This window comes from Ooceraea biroi, chromosome 6 (assembly GCF_003672135.1).
Source record: "Ooceraea biroi isolate clonal line C1 chromosome 6, Obir_v5.4, whole genome shotgun sequence".
Lineage (NCBI taxonomy): Eukaryota > Metazoa > Arthropoda > Insecta > Hymenoptera > Formicidae > Ooceraea > Ooceraea biroi.
In genome coordinates, this window is record NC_039511.1 from 384,582 (window position 1) to 402,802 (window position 18,221).

Genomic DNA, 18,221 nt, shown 5'->3' on the forward strand with positions numbered 1-18,221 from the left:
CAGGTAAACATAAATATGCATACATTTCAGAAATATATTTGTAGATCATATATAAAATGAATACAATATACAAAATTATGCTACAAAAAATATTGTCAGAAAATCGGTGTCTAATGTCCATTCATTCATGTGCATTTTAATAGCTGATTTTCAAAAATGCCAGGAAATACTTTGTGTGGAACAATTATACGATTTATCTCGTTGAAATACATTCGAATTGCATTCGTCGCTTGTATTTGAACGTTACTCGTGATCGTGCTTTGAAGGAAAGGAATTATGATGTTGGCGATAGCCGTGTTTATCCAATCCGTTCCACCATTTTTATTTTTCAGTATCACCTTAATGCGGCTACAATAATAAAAAGTAATCAAGTATAATTAATTTTGTGGAAGTTTTTGTCGTATGACTAGTAAATGTATCGTAATAGAGAAATACAAAATCGTATATAACATATCGCGTTAATAGAAATTACCCAGGAGTTTGTATTTCGAGTTTGTTAAGGCCCAAGGTATATTCCGTCGTGTTGAACATGACGCTAATTTTAGAGCGTACGTCTTTTGTTGTGGCTAAAATACGACCATTAAGATCGAAAAGGCCCATTTTCAATATGTAGTTATATGTTACCTGAATGCAGAAAAAATTTATTGTTAATGTAGCGGGTATAATATGTAATACGTACAAACAAATATTTAGAATTCAATTTTATTTAAACGCTTTTTTTGTTGCACCAAGAAATAAGAAATCATAAAGAGGATTCTTTAAACTACCTGTAAGAATTTGAACACAAAGCCCACATCCATTTTCAGTATTCTGCCGTCATAAGTTAAAGTAGCGTCACCATAACGTTCCAAAACGGATAAATATTTCAATATTCCAGAGTACAAATTGAGATCGGCTTTATATAGCATTGGATCGACGGAGTTCGGAGATCGCTAATACAAAATTAATGACAATTTCTAACATTCTGATTGAATACTACTAAGCATAAAATATAATAATTTTATTATTGTGATTAATCACATCGAGCATTTTCCTTCAAAAAGACGAAATTTAATTAAATCACGCAACAAGAGTACTTCGACAAGACATGTAACATTTTGCTACTTATTACTGCGATTGTGTTATCTATAAACACAACGCAAACATTCGCTTTATATGAAAACAAGATTCTTATAACATAAAATTAAAAAGAATATATACTTTATCTACCATATGTTTCACAAGTATATATATATCTGTTTTGATGCATTTCGTATAGCGGGACTAAAACCATTTGCACGCATTTCATTTTCAGTGATACTAAACGCGGCATTGAACTTGAATCCAACTTTACCTTCCACTACGATCTACCGAGTGAAATCTTGGTTTCACTATCGTTCAAGTTCAAAGCTGTCGCGCGTTAGCCTTCGCAGCGTTAAAAATGGGATCAGCGAAAACGAGGTGAGGGATGACCTCGGTGACTGTGGTCTGCTTCGGCCCGAGGTCAACACTCGAAAGAGTCATCCCGGGATTCACTCTCGTCCTCGTGCAAGACCCAACTCTTCGGTCTCACTTTCTACGGCCCCGAAGTTAAGTGTGCGCGTGCTTTCCCCCGTGCCCCGTGATCTGTTGACCTCGAATCACAGGTTTTCAACCTCGAAACCTAGCTTTCCCCCCAATTTTTCAGGCGATTTCTTACGATCATGAACAAACGTGCGCGTAATAACGAAATTCTCTTACGCGAACAATTAGTTTCTCAGTAGCATTAGTGGATTTATTCTTTAATGTCAATCTTTGACATATTAAACTATTACCAATATAATTAATTAAGTATTTCTTTATTGTAAAGAGAAATGATTGATTAATTCTTTATATATTGCTTAAAATACTAATTACATAATTTTGCAATTTGTCTAATAAATACTTTGTGCCCACAATTATTACGCACCATCCATAATTTTTTCTCAGTATTTGGTAGATTGAGCGGATCCAGACCACGTAGGATGATAAATTGCATAATTTGATTATTATAGTAATCCACCAGTTTATTTAAATTAGCATTTAACTTTTGTGTTTCGAGATTATCCCTATAATTAATGAAATTACAATATCACAATTTTACCTTTATTAAAATATTAGAATATTTAAATAAAATGGAAAACTTTATATAGCAAAATAGAATTATTGACGAGCAAAAAACGATAAATAATTTATTTGATTATACAACGTCTTCACATTTAGGAAGAACAGCTTTTAAGATTTAAAGTAACATAAAGAAAAATCATTATTAGGTAAATTGTTTAATTAAATATCCTTAAGTAAATTAATAATATTTAATGATAATATATATATACTGTGCTTACCGAGTTTTTATCTTGGCCGAAATCAAACCTATGAACGATACAACTATGCAAACACGCATCATGATTTCGATAAGACTATATCAATTCAGTATAAACGCATCGCTCTTATATAAATATATCATCCGATAAATTACCGGATTTACCAAGCATATTTCGAAGCATTTATCTCTCGCTCAATCAAATCAATCAATCATACCAAACCATACACATATGTATATTTCTTCACGTCTTTGTCATACAGTACATACTCTAGATATAATGAAAAAATGAACAAAACGAACAAAAGAAAGAACAAAGAAGATCAGAAATATTCAAGCACATATGTGTAATGAGATTTGTATCAATGATAAAATAGTGTGTTGCAAAGTTATCAGTTCCTTCATTTATTATTATTATTATTATTATTATTAAGTTACTATAAAATAATTTGAGAAAAGTTAATTTATCTAATTTTTATATAAATCTAATTTTTTGTAATAAAAAGTTTTAAGATATAGCATATAAAATATACTTATAATATTAATATGTATAATGTGCTTATTGTTAGTATATAATTTCTTTTAAATAGAATAATACATATAAGAGAAATTACATAAAATAAATATCAAAGCATGAATAAACTTGTATAGGATAAGTCAAGGATAGATGACTATAGTTCTTTTTATTGTCAAAAACATACCGTGTTTCTTAATTAAAAAAATCTTTAAAAAATTGGATAATACTGTTTTAATATATTTCTTGCATGAAACTTTTTTAGAACAAAAGAAACATGCGCGCGCGCGCATAAGGGTCTTCAAATAAATTAATAAAAAATATATATTATAAGTTTATTTGAACAATTATCATCATTTCTTAACGGGATAAAGTCATTCTCTGCATTTGATTCTTACTATTCGTTATCGACACAGAATCCACGATATGTGGCGCTCTCTATACAGGAAATCGTAACGTAACAATAAACTGCATTATCTCTATTGATTATATCGACAAATCAGTTTTTATGAATGCAAACTGCATAGTGATTTTACGAATGACCAGAATGTGTTTTATTTTTTTTTCAATTTTCTATAGAAAGATCAAAATTTTAATCGAGGAATCAAGAAATGACTCGATAACGACAGATAGCATAATTCTCGAGTTTGTATCTACTCTCGTCTTCTTATTCTTAGATTATTGCATATACACATACATAAAATAATTGTTATTATTCAGAGAAATAGTCTTCGTGTATATCTAGAATTCTAGATTATACCGCGCGCGCGCGCGCGCGTGTGTGTGTGTGTGTGTGTGTGCGCGCGCGTGTGTGTGTGTGTGTGTGTAATATTTTAATCAATCTCATAAATACATATATGTACATGAGCACTATAATAGAACGGTAAAATTTTATAGTTATTGCTTATATCTGAATATTATTCAAGTTCATTGTTTCATAACATCTTTTTTCTGTTTTTTATCTTCTTCCATATTTTTATCATTTTTATCATCTTTAAGATTCGTGAATTGGTGCCACGACGCACCACGAGTGAAAAACAATCTTGTTTGTCAAGCAGATTTATCCTTGAGAAACTAGTTGCGTTGGACCAATCACAGTTCGAAAAACAGTGGGTGTATATCATGTGACGTCTCTTTACTACGTTTAATTACGAAATCTGATACGTAAGGACATGCGTGCTTACATCATAATCAGGCATCGACATAACTGGAACGCTTGTGTATAAACATACAAAATGGCATGCCATATTTTACATTGATCATAATAATGCGATAAAGTAATACATTTCCACTTGATCGTATCAAATTGCATTGTTCTGTATGATTTTAATAACAGATATTATTTTACGTTACGGTGTAATCAATATTTGTTTATTTAATCGTAATCGCATTTATTAACCTTCATTAATCTATGCTATTAAAAATATTAATTGCTCAGCTCATTATGATATTAAAACATTTTCCGAATTAATTGCTCTCAAAATATTCAAATTCTAAATTTATTTAATTTTGCTTAACATCAAAAAAGTCATCGCAAAGTACCGTCTTTCAGTAGATGTAACACTTGAATATTTCGAGAGTAATTAATTCAAGGATTTCGAGAACAATGAATTTAAATATTTTTAAATCAAATGTGCTGAACAATTAATCTTTTCCTAATAATTTCTTCTTATATCTTAGTATTATTTGAATTTATTTTGCGAGCAAATATTCGAACTAGTACATATCAAGTACACTTATGTCAGAAAACATTTAAGTCTCATAATAATATTTATAAGCATCTGGTTTAAATTATTGCAATTTATCGCATGTAGATATGTAAAAACCGTTTTATATTTTTAATATTTATTTGTAGTATTTTAGAGCGATTAAAGATAATTATGCAATAATTACCGCGTACTTATTAATGATACCATCTTTGATTTCACACTCACGCACGCACGCACGATGCCTGTGATATGTTTATGTTGTAAAGATCATCATTCTGATTTATAATCAAAAGATTGTAATCGTCGCTCATTATTTATAAAGAAGCTGTTAACGAATAAACTTGGTCACAAATCATGACCCATTTTCATTCACTTCTGATTTCGGGACAACGCAAAGTCTATAATGGCATGAATAATTGTTATGCACGAATGGTACAAAACTATATGGAATTATACAATCTTTTTTTACTTTCTGTGAATTTTTTTATCGAAGCGAAACGAGATATTAGAATTCTTTTAACGGCATAACATGGCACAAGTTAGTACCAATTCCGGAAAAAAAGATTGAGCTCAATCGCGAAAAAGTGCTGAGTTAATGAAAAGTTTTTATTTTTTCGATTGTTGTTTGCGTTATCAATATTATCTTTGTCGTACAAAGCCGCACAAAGCACAATACAGCATAGTCATTAAAAATTCAAAATTCGAAAATGCAAGGCTAGCAAAAATTTAGTTTTTTCATTTTTTCTGAAAATTGCTTCAAGTTATTGAGTTGCGGTTTGTACATAAATTGACATAAACGTAGCACAACCCAACAATTGAGAAAAGGTAGAAAATTCAAAAGGTGCGGATCTAATTTCACACGTGAGGACGAAGGCAAAAGCGCTGTATTGCTTTCACCTTCTGCGGTTGAACGAGCGCGTTTGTGTGTTGAGGAGAAACCGCGGGCAGTATGTTTTTGTTACTTAATTTTTGCCCGCGGTAAGCGGGTCTCCTGCTCGGTTCTTTCGCACAAGAAAGTCGCGAATATATATATATATATACACACACATCAGTATCGCATTTGCGATATCCACGGGGTTGATGACCTTGCGAGTAACAAACGTATGTGTGACGTAACGCAGACCGTCTGCCGTCGCGAAAAAGAAATGACATGTGGAAAACTCAATACTGCATCGCTAATGTGCAATCGGAAGGAAGAACATAAAGCATCCGAGATAAAGAACGATGAAATAAAGAATGTGATGGCGCATCTCATGTTGGACGTGATAAAGACATGATATAATGACAAAGTGTCGGAAGATGCTATTTTCATCGTGACATTATGGTATTTTAGATGCGACACTTTGATATTTCACGTAGTCAAAGTTCAAGTTGAACGCTTCAGTTTATCAATCATCATATCGTGTGATTGCAAGTCGAGCTTTTTAATTAACTCTCGATAACTCGCGATCTGTCTTGTCATCTTTGTGATACAAATGATATCGGACCTCTTATTAACCGTTATAAATTAAATATTTTATTATAAGTAACGTGTTGAGATAGGTAAAATTTAAATTTTATTTTGTAAAAAATGAAAAAAAGGTCTTAAATGTCTTGTTTCCATACACTGATTTAAGAGGGTACCGAACGTACCCGAATACACACGATATACTAATACACGAACATACATGACGCACACGAATGTAGTACATACAATATAGTATTGTTTTTCTTACTTTACGCAACTTATACATTACGCAGAAGTGATTATTCTCTGAACTGGTAGTCAACAATCTTCGTAGTTTCTTTGTTATCTAATATGACGTAGCTCATGTTGTGACTGCAAACGTTATACATTACAGATAACGGGCGAGCGCTTCGTATTTTAAACACGTTATATGCATCACGCTTATGTCGATAAAATGTATCATTAACCCATAACCCTTTAGCTTTCTTTGGTTTGACAAATAAAATGAATGTATCACGGTGCCGCAATTAATTATCAATTGTTGCACATAAAATTATAGACGACACAAGTGACAAATTTATATGTGTGATGTTTGTATAATTCTTTTACGAATGTAAATCGTTCTTCCCACGGATAAGTCTCTTTCGGATGAATTGTATCTTTTCTTTAAAAAATTATGGTGATACTGACCGGTAATCTTTAAAACGTTATATTTTTATATTTTAAAAGAATGCAGTCAAAAGAAATGTGTGAAAAATAATAAAAATATTTGCGAAATAATGGATGGAGCTATTATTAATTTGTTTTTTAACTATAATCAATATTTCTCTTATAAAAATCAAGTTGATTTCTCATTCTTTCGCAATTATTTAAATTTTATTTTTTTTACACTTTTGGGACATTTTGAAATCTGATAATCGAAAATACCAATTGGGAACGGTTAAGCTTATCATCCAAGTTATATAAAACTAGTGGGGCGATACGGAGAGGCGACGAAATAACAAACAAGTCAATCCTAGATTAAAACTCGTTTCAATACAAGAAGGAAACGACAAAAGTAATCAAGTGATTAGCTACTTTATCCTGTTTATCCTATTTCTGACTCGAAAATTAAAATAACTGATTACTATAAAACGTAAACAGTATATGACAAATACGTAGATGTATGAAGAATGTCAGATAAAAGAAACTAGGAACTTGAGAAGCATCGAGTCAACAAGAGAAAAGAAATTCCAACGTGATCTTCAATACTGAATCAACATCTCACATTCCACGATCTTGATAAATCTTGATAAATGAAAACCGATTATTTGCTTTACTTAAAAATAATAGTAGTACTTTATTCAATTTTCTTAATTAGTAATAGTAATTATTAAAATTTAATTAATATTAATTTATTAAATAATAATTAGTGTTAAAAGTTAAATAATATTGTTTATCATTAGACGAAGATATCAATCAAATGCAAGAAATACACGCGGAACATTATAGTAATTATAGTAATGAGAATTCTGTTTTAAAAGATTCGAAAATAAAATATGAACCTAGATTAGATAAACACATTATTTCATGTCAACAATGATAAGATTTTGGGAAACATAGCCATATGAGTGCATTGTACTCGTAAAGTATGTGCGTAACATTTAATAAACCGCGCCGATTTGAACAAAGTGACAACATTTGTAGACTGATTGCTTTATTGATGCGTCGCGATTGGCCAATTGTTGACGGACGTGAATCTCACGTAAGTGTTTTTCGGCAGCACGTAGTTGATCGCGCAATAACCGGTGCTATTGTCGATCTAGGCTGACGATCTTTTCAACGCATTTTACTTTCTTTCTTCTTCTATTTCAAGGCAAAGAAGGCTCGGCTGGTCCGACCCGTGACGACCAATCACCGAGTTCCTCCTCGCGCGAAAACATCGCGTGGTTTCTCTACCTCGCACGCACACAATTATCGTCGAGTGCGTGCTTAATGTACAGAGTGACGTAAGCGTTCGTGATCATGTACAACTTTATGTTGATCTTATATAAATAATATTGAATTTAAAAATACGAATATAAATACAATTTAAGTTTTATTTTACTGCAAAAGAGTGGGTAAAGAAGGGAGAGAGAAGGGGAGAGAAAGAGAAAGGGAGAGATTGCTGAGAAATGCGCGTCACGAGAAATTGGTATCATTATGTTGCAATATAATGATTATTTAAGGATAATTACTAATATTACTTGAGGATATTTAATATTAAGTAATATTCAAGGATATTTAAGTAAAAAGAGATTTCATGATAAGTGATTTTATCGCACTTGGTTTTCCCCGCTCCTCTGTTGCAAATCAAAAACATCTACGAAGCATGCGTCTTTTTCAGACACCCTGTACGGCGAACATATATTGTCAGACAGTTTCCGTCACGACGATAAACTGCGGACCACGCTCGCTTACGGTTCAGTTTGTTTCACCGCTCGTAAACGTTGGGTGTATTCACACGTTTCTCCAGTTGTATGAACGCCAGTCACACACATACGCTCCGTTACATATTGCGTCCGCGGGTGAGTAGCATATGAATGTGCGCACGCTGCACGCACACCGATTTCGCTGCGATTGGCTCGTGACGATGTATTTCGCGGTTGCGTCTTCTCTTCAGTAAAGCGTGGTCGCTCAAACGTGATAGGTGGGTGTATGTCTGTTCATGCTTCTATGGTAAATCCGGCGTGCTAGAAAAGTATTTGGCGATTGTGAACGCTATTGTATTTTCCCGTATTGTATCACGCTACGTGCTCGCAACGGTATCAACGTGTCGCGTTTCCCGCAAGCTCTTCCAAGGCAAGTACAGTAACAATTTAGTCGCAATTTCCATTATATTTATTAATAATTATTATTTATTATCGCGCGAATTCGGTGTTTTCAACTTAAGACCGTTATGTCATGAAAAACTAAAAACAAATAATGTTTTCAAAATAAAAGAAATAAGTTACAGCTTACTGTGAATTGAAATAAAAGTGAACCGAAAGCTTTTCGCCCTTCAGTTTTGCCTTCGCGGGACAAAAGACATTGGTTAAATACTCCCTGTTAATTTTAATCAAATGATGATAGAAGGTACAAATACGTACAAATAATGAGCTTTTATTTATTATTATTTTATGGTATTTATCGTAAAATATTTGCATTTTACAAGTTCTTAAAACGGTCTCTGTGTACTGTATTGTTTTAGGTACTATAGGTATACATTATGTATTTACTACGTAATGTTTATATTCACGATATTCCCACGTAGATATTATGTAATCTCGAGTAGATAAACTAACTATTTGTTATTCTGTTGATAAGCTTCGTTATATTTTGACATACGAAATAAGTGAACATTTTAGATATGATGTTTTGGCAAATGCGAAAGTATACTTTTGCGCATTACATTCACTTCTGTTTTAGTTATATCTCGTGAAAGAGAATGAGTGGCATTTAATTAACCGATCTCCAGTTATAAACAATTTACATAAGCAGATTACACGAATAATATATTTTATTAAAAAACGTAATGAGATATAATAGAAATGTGTCACGACAATTGATCATATAGTTGTAATCCCTAACTTTCTCGTATATAAATTAATATTAATTATTTTCTTAACAAAATTATTATTGGTCGAGAGCTACAGCATTTATTTATAGCGTATAATATCAGAAATGTGTGTGATTGGCCATATGAAAATCACTAGGTCACTGTCACTGTGTGTAGGCCTCATCAAGGCATATGGAAAGTACGTTTAGGACCGAAAGAAGCATGGTTACATTCCACGATTTATTATAACTGCTTAGAGTATGCTAATATTTCACATTGGCTGATAATGCATTTAAATAACTTTGCGTGTGTTTACATATGTAAGACTGAAGGCTAATGCTGGAAGGCAAGGGTCATTTGTTCAAGAGAAACGGTAGAGAGAACATGATATGTACAGTGACCACTATTACATTTCAGATAGCGAATTGCAATTAAAATTGACAATAGAAAAGTAATAAATTCTGTTGCTGAAAAATTAATTATTTTAACGCAATCATGTATGATATTACATAATGGATAACACTTTGATACACTCATCGCATTGATACTATACAGGCTACTGAATGTAAAAATCACATGTATTACGTTTATTAAAAGGTTTAAAAGTTTTATTTTTAAGTGTTTATAAAAATATTCCACGTAAATATCTATGTAAATATCTATGTAATTCCATGTAAAGTGTAACAATTAATTAACTCGTACTGAACAAAATCGTCAATGAGTGAAAAAAATGTTATTTGCTCAAAGAAGAAAATAAAGAGACGACAGTAATCGCATATACGGTAACTACCAAAAATTTTCGAACTTACGGAAGGAACATTTGCCAGAAGAAAATATGCAAATCATTAATCATTAAAGAGGAATGTCATGCGATTCGTTACACTTACTGCATGCAATTTATCGCGTCAATACGCAAGCTTTTCGCGGAAGCTCGTCGTTCTTGTTTGGATAACGCTCGAAACGCGCGTCCACTCGAAACTCATTGATTTGATGACGCCAATAAAAAAGTTCATATGAGTCAGTATGAGAGATAACATTTACATGCTGCTGCGTAATCACCGCTGTTGATGATCATGTTGATCATTTCGTCGGTAGAATAGACTCGGTGTAAGGGCGGCAAATTGTATGCGATCAAAGAGCTATACTTCTTTGCAAGTACCTGCTTGTGCCAAAATATAGTTTCGCAATAATTTCGCATTACAGCTCACACAACGATATGATAAATGGAAAAAGATGTAACTACAGTATTAAAAATACTTTAGTACATGCTTTGTATACTTTAGTATGTGTATATTTAGATCCTCGAATATTTGAACATTTTTATTTCTCGTGTTTATCAGATTTTGTGACAATATATTTGCTGCCTTTAATGTATTTTTTTTAATGAAAACTCCTATTTTTTTTATACCATTTTTTTATACCAATTAATTTGAACAACTTTCGTCTGAAAGATTTTTTTATTTGCCTAATTTTTTGGAGATATTCAAGGAAAACTTGGTAACTTTTTAAATATTTAGCTTACGATATCTCGATAACTCGATTTGTCGGAAGGAAAAGTGATACAGCAGTTTGTGACTTAATTTAGTCTTAAGAATATGTTGTTGCAATAGTGTTCCAACTTGTAAACACTTGTGTATACATGAAAATTTCAAGGAGATTCGAAGTCATCGAGTTAACTATTGCAACAACATATTCTGAAACAAAACCGAAGCCTAAGAGGCGTGTTGTACTTTACACTTAAGAAGTCTGATGAGTCATGAAAAAATACTTTGTACAAAGAAGTCCCAAATAATTCCATTTATAAGAGCATCTTGTGGACCGTTGATCCTATATACGTGCAGGTTGAGATACCGAGATACTTTTTTTGAAGAATTTAGAAGTGATCCACAATCTACATATGTACATACATATGTGTAGATTGCGGTAAAAACAATTCAAATATATTGTTTTTCACTGTCGACTTTTGAATGTCGACTATTCTGCGTTAAAAATAACATATGACATAGTTGACAGACATAGAGTTCTCGACAGAATATAGACCATTTTAAAAGTATGGAAAATTCTACATGAATATATGCGATTGGCATATTTGCCTAAATGTTTGTCTGCTTGCCAAGCAGAGAAAGAAAGAGTTTTTTTAAGATCTTTAAAAATGATAAAAAATGGAGTTATTACGATAATTCTAAACGGCAAAAACATTGGTTGGATCTCGGTTCTTCTGTATATCTGTCACGTGATGGAACCAAGAAGGAATGCTCTTATTATGAGCTGATACTATCAGATCAAATGGTGACAGCGGAACTTTACAGCCAACAATTATTGCATATGAACAAAAATGACCTGAAATAATTAGAAACCGACGCAAGGTGATTTTGTTTCACAACAACGCGAGACTTTGGTGTCGCTACGGTAATCAAGAAAACATTGTTAGACTTGGAATGGAAAGTTTCTTTTCATTCAATTTATTCACCAGACAGTTCCTTTTTATTATCACTTATTCAGATCGATGCATGAGTTGTATAGTAAGTGACTTAAGAATGGATGTCTGAAAACGGAACGATAAATGATGGAGCAATGGATCTCAAAAGACTAATCCTGTTGACGCAAAATTAGACTTTTACCTGGAGGATAGCAGAAAGTCGTGCATTGTGACGACAAATACTTTGAAAAATATTCTACTACTAAAAATTAGTAAATTTTAGAGAACTTAATATCGAACTTTGTTACGCTTTAGATTGAATAAATAAAATTAAGATCATAAATATTATATTAACAAAAGTTAGGTACAATATCTGTACATATAGTGTGATTTTCTTTTATATAAATCAAATATTCCAACTTTACAGATTATAAATTTCTAAAACATTATAATTCACGCACTTAAGTTTGATTATGAAAGGTTTAACATAAATAATTTAATATGTTTATAGTTAATGATGCTTACATATAGTTCAATGACAAATTGATAACAAATAGTTCAATGATACTTATAATTTAATGACATTTTTAGCTAAATATACTTATATGGGTTCAAAGTGGACTTAAAATAGGATCAAAAGTTTAAATAAAAACTGAATTTTGTCATCATGGAATATTTATCTTTGTCTATCTTGCTTCTTTTCTATTCCATATTGTATCTTTCAAGTTAAGGATTAAATTTTTGTACTTTTCGCTCACGAATAACCTTCGTAAGAATGGCTCTCACATCACAACTGGTGAAAATGATTGAAAATAGTTTATCCCGTGATTGTGTTTTCAGTGCCAGGTCCATGGCCAAACGAATTCACCTGGATGAAGGCCAGCCGTCTACCTCGCCCGGATATTCTACTTTTGTGTCGTTGAATGTCGGTCACGCGAAGTCATTTCGATCTCAAAACAGCAGGTCACGAGACTCGCTGTTTTCTCTCGTTTCCGCGATAGTATGCCGTGAGATCATCAACAATGCGCGATGTTATGACTATGATGAGAATGGTTTCAGAATACATGAAAATAAAGTGAAATTAATAAGTGAGATGAATCAAAGTAAACCATGCGCGAAAACTTGAGCAATTATATTACACTTATATTCAGAATTGAGAAAAATATTGGTAAAAGAGCACTTTATATTTAAATATAGAAAATAAAAATCAGCTGTTTTAGACTTTATCACTTTTTAAAGAAATAAAACAATCAACCGTACACTTGGTAGATAGCTAACGGAGATCCAAACACGACTAATGAGATTTTTGCAATTTTAATATTAAAAAGTTATTATCATCATGATTGCGATTTGAGAAGTTGATTTCTTAGGAATTTATTGCGTACGCAAGTTATTATTATCTTCAGAATTTTCGCAAAACTCGATTTTAAAGGCAATCTAATCGTTATTATATGACGTTTATTACAGATTTATAAAATCGTACACAGAGGAATCACAAATTCAAATGTTATTTTACGATGGAGCTACTTTCGCTGCAACAGCTCGTTCTTCGTTTCTCTCATGTGGACGTGTGTGGACTGCGTACGCATTATGTAAATGTACGTCGAACCAAATTATGTAATGCACGTGTTACGAATAAAGTATCGAGACACTGTTGACTAAATCATCAGACATTGCTCGAATCCGCTGCTGGTGATAATCTCCGCGCAAATGATAACAATACGAATTATCGATGATTAGTCACGAGAAATACCGGCGACACGGTTAATTACTGATGCGTGTTTGCCGAATGATCGTACGGGGCAATGGTCAAATGAATTAATTTCATACTCTCGACAAAGACATTTTAATTGTAGTCATTATTTGCAATGTACTGTGGATCATGATTTTCGTTTCTTCGTTTAATGAATACTAACATTGATACACAGGTACATAATTCTACCGAGTTTTGGGAAGACACGGGTTTGAGAGTTAAAGTCCGCAAAAAGAAGATTATGTAGTAGTTTAATAAAATCATTGCTTCGTTAAATAAAATAAGGTTTCGTAAGTTGTATTTGCATCAGTAAGACGAAAGACTTATTGACACGAATCGCTTCGTTATATTTGTTTTTCACGTTACTATAAAAGTGTGACTTTTATTAACATTGAACGTTGAGAATGTACATTAAAAATAAAAATTATATATATATATGTGTGTTTTATGTTTTATAATATATAAAAAAGTTGTCACATAAGATTTATATAAGGAACGTTTTTCGCAAAAAGAGAATGTTTTTAGTTTTTTTCAGAAATTAGAAATATTGATTTCTGAATAATTTGTAAAAAGTATTTTATTAAGTATATGCAAAATTATTTTTAATCATTTGTGTGCATAATATATACAATACAATTCAGTCATGAAAATATTTGCTCTCGCTTTTTACGATTTTCTGCTATCTCTCAGGTAAATTTCGAATTCCTTTGCGAAAACAACTTTTTCGTATCTCAGACACATTTGGAAAGTACTGTTCAGTTAAAAAATACTACGTCGATTGGAATAAATGGTAATCCGAAGGCGTCAAGTTGGATGAATACGTCGCGTGCGGAAAAACTTTCCAGGCAAAATCCAAAATGGTTTGCTAAATACGAAAAGCATATATAGTTTTTTATTGCGCATCGCATTCACTATTTTTTGAAGTTATGTTTATCATTAAATCATAACATAATGTTTTACAAACCTCGGTGCCAACTCTTCGAACACGTAACAAAGCAGGAATTTATGAAATCTTTGTATACGCTTAATATTTATTCATTCACTTATTTCATGTGTATCGATCTCTAAACCTATTTTATCGTTATTATAATATTATTAGCGTTATAAATAATATTTCTAATTAACAACAACCAACAACGACTAAGGATTGCTCATTCAGACGACGATGATTCAATAATAATTTGTCACACATTCACGAAATTTCAAGGTTTTGCGTTTTTGCTATGTCTTTCGCAACATTTCTGGATGTTGGCCGAAATTGCACAGACACACACACATACACATCGCAGTATATATTCGTAGATAAATATAAAATTGTGCAATAGAATTGTTTGGGGAAATCTCACGGAGTAATAAACCGAAGTAAAAAAGAATATTTAGGAATATGCATTAACAATATGTTTAATATTTACTCGATCGAGGCGAATTAAAATTTGCTTTTGACAACCGACTTATCGACTCACTCGATGTTTTACTTTGACTACAGACGCATTAGTACATTCTCGTTAGGCAATCATCCAAGTGTTTAAATCACCTATGTGAACTTGGCAGTCCACTTTTAATAAATTAAGTTTTTAGTACACGAAATGTTAGTATTTTGTTTGTAGTTATTCGTAGTAATAATTTCGTTTGTAGTGCTTCTACTTTCGTTTATAGTTGCACCGTTTATCTAGATATAATATTATTCGAGATTTTTGCCTCTTTACAAATGTCACACGTCACATAGCAATTTATTATTATAAAATTGTAAATTAATATTCAACCAAAAAAATGACTATGCACTACAAAGAATACAAATAAAAAAAGGAGACGTTTTGTATCCAATTAGTCATCATCTAATCGACATGCCGCGTGTAGGCGGCTTCTGTGCACGCAAGAGTCTTGGACATTGTACTTTGCTCGCCGACACGAACATGTTGCGCGTATATTGACATTGTCAAGATTTAATGATGACATCGTTCATCCTTTTTTGCACAGGTGTGGAGTATTTTGCGATTAAACGATTGTTCAGTTCAAAGGTCTTTTCCAAGCGGAGAGGCAGTTCGCGTATTCCCAGATAGTTATATTATCGCGTCAAATAGTTATATTATTGTTAATCGGTTTGTGCATCGAGCGTTGTCACATATTTGAAAACCAGATCGTTTGATGGGAAACAGAAGAAACGATCAATTGTATTGTGTAAAATGTGCAATATTTTTGCAATGCAGTGCGTTCGGTATTTGTATTATTGCTCTAAATTTGGATCACCTTGTTGTAATCAGCTAATTGTTTGTAACATTTTACAGTATGACATAACTTTTGTGTCAGCTAATTTTATCATGTATAAGCATATTGCGCGCGCGCGCGCGCGCGAGAGAGAGAGAGAGAGAAAGTAGTTTTAACTAAAAAGCGGTTAACTGCTGGTAATCCTAATGGGACTTTCGAAGCCAAACATACGAACGACGGGGTATCATTATTGCAAAAGAGTTTATCTTTGGTTGGCGAATAACGGCGCAAAAAGGTTGATCGCTTTCCTGGGACTTGCGTAAAAGAGAAGGTGAAACACGCGCGTGACGACGTCGACGGAATCTGCCCATATGCTCCCTCAACGTTTAAATTATTTTCTGCCTGCATTACTGCTTGCGAAAGTATATTCTCTGCACGGACAGTCCACAACTTGTCTTTAAAAATTTTTTGCTCGAAAAAAATCGCATTTATACTAAATGAGAGAATGATATTCTTATTTATGATTTTATTTGCCGTTTAATACATATTGGATTTCCGTTAAAAAACATTAAATAAACGAAACGAATACATGTTACAACCCAATACATAACTAACAATAAAAGTTGTGCATCGTTTCTTTGGATTTCAAATCGAATGTCATGCGCGTGTGACTCATATTTTAAATTATTTTAGTTTAAAGTGACCTGAAATCGAAATAAAATTGTCTGGAGAGAAATTGAAAACGAACCACGATACTTTTGTTTGCGTTAATACGCATCTTGAGATATAAACGTTTAATATATATAAAGGTGAAAGAAACGGGAATAAACATCTTTGTGAATGAATGCTCCTGACAAGATTATTCAATCTTGAGCTATAAAAGACGGACAAGAGAAATAGAAAAAAAAGCATAAATCCAGTCCAACCATTGGACCAATTTCAAAAATAATAGTTGTGCTGAAAAATGACTTTGGAGAATTATGTATTCGGAATTTTCCGATATACATATCCGATACGAATTTTCCGTCTGCCTTATCCACTCATTGTTACGACATTGACATGACAAGTGTAAATCTCGTTAACATGTACGTCTTATGGTCAATAGAAGCACTCATAAGCCCTATTAGTCGCAATAATAACAAATGGTTTCAAATAACGAGCGATTCGAAATTAAGATATTTATAGATAGAATAGTTATAAAATGTTTATCTTTTAAATCTGAAAATTTCATATTGCATTGCAAAAAGCTGCAATAAACAGAAACGCATTACCTTAAACAATTTATGATTATGATTTATCTTTATAAGTAACTTTCTATGTCGTGTCTTATGTTAGATCTGACATTCAAACTCGCTCAAGTTCGTAAGATACATTATACAACTTTATTTCTCGATTTGTATCATAAATGAAGAATAATATGTGTGATTAATTTAATTATTATTCATTTCGTTATTAATCTTATTCTTTTAAATTGCGTCGTCTTAAAATAACTTGTGAGCTTACCTAAATGGAAAATCGATCACAAAATGTTCAATGATTAATGATGCATTTGCGTGTCTTTAATTAAACGAAAGTGAAGGCTGAAGGGAATGATTAAACTATCTGACGAACGTATGAATTAACGTATGAAATTTATCGCAGTTCTTGCGAACGCGAACACTATTTTCGCCTAATTAGTCCTCTAAACGTTTAATTATTTCTGTCGTAATAGATTTGCTTCGATGCGTACAAGCAATACATGTAATTGATGTAATGCATAATCTTACCTAATGTCAATTGCGCACGCTCGCACGTGTCAAGTATTTTTTACGACAAAAAATTTCGATTGTTGTCACACGCGTGGTCGAGCAATGAATATCTCTCTTTCTAACCAATGGGGGGAGATAAGATAATGCGCGGTCCAGTAGTCTATGGTTAACACAAATTATCGCGCAACAACGTCAATCAGGATGCCTCAACAAGACTTGAATTCCTTTCAAGTCATTTTAATTTAGATAATTGTATAGACAAAATTGTAGAAAATATAGCATTTTATAGCAAATCAGGAGATCGAGAAATATCCTTAATCATAAAATTTCCGTAGTCGTATCGCTCTCGAAGATGGAATAATTTTCGGAGAATGATGGAATTATCCGTGGAAAGCTATCAAACAATGAGAAATATTGAAATTACCTGGAATGATCGAGTCAACTATCTAGCCGAGATAATCACTCGCTCGAGCCTCGAGCGAAGCTTGCTCATTGTCTGCGCACAGGTGGGACATATGTCATGACGTCGTCGTCGTATCTTTGTTCCAGG

At 32.5% G+C, this 18,221-nt stretch overlaps 1 protein-coding gene and 1 long non-coding RNA gene across 2 annotated transcripts; one reads left to right on the forward strand and one right to left on the reverse strand.

Moving 5' to 3' along the window:
- Positions 1-17: 17 nt before the first annotated feature.
- On the reverse strand, positions 18-18,214 carry LOC105276537. The gene is made up of 4 exons (XM_011334242.3): positions 18,096-18,214; positions 768-932; positions 473-624; positions 18-348 (listed from the first exon to the last, which is right to left on the reverse strand). Exons 2-4 carry the CDS (start codon positions 906-908, stop codon positions 126-128), a joined length of 516 nt encoding a protein of 171 aa, XP_011332544.1. The 5' UTR covers positions 909-932; positions 18,096-18,214; the 3' UTR covers positions 18-125.
- LOC109610794 lies at positions 7,404-14,152 on the forward strand. The gene is made up of 2 exons (XR_002193069.2): positions 7,404-8,536; positions 12,806-14,152. It is a non-coding gene; the product is annotated as an uncharacterized LOC109610794 (long non-coding RNA).
- Positions 18,215-18,221: the final 7 nt, after the last annotated feature.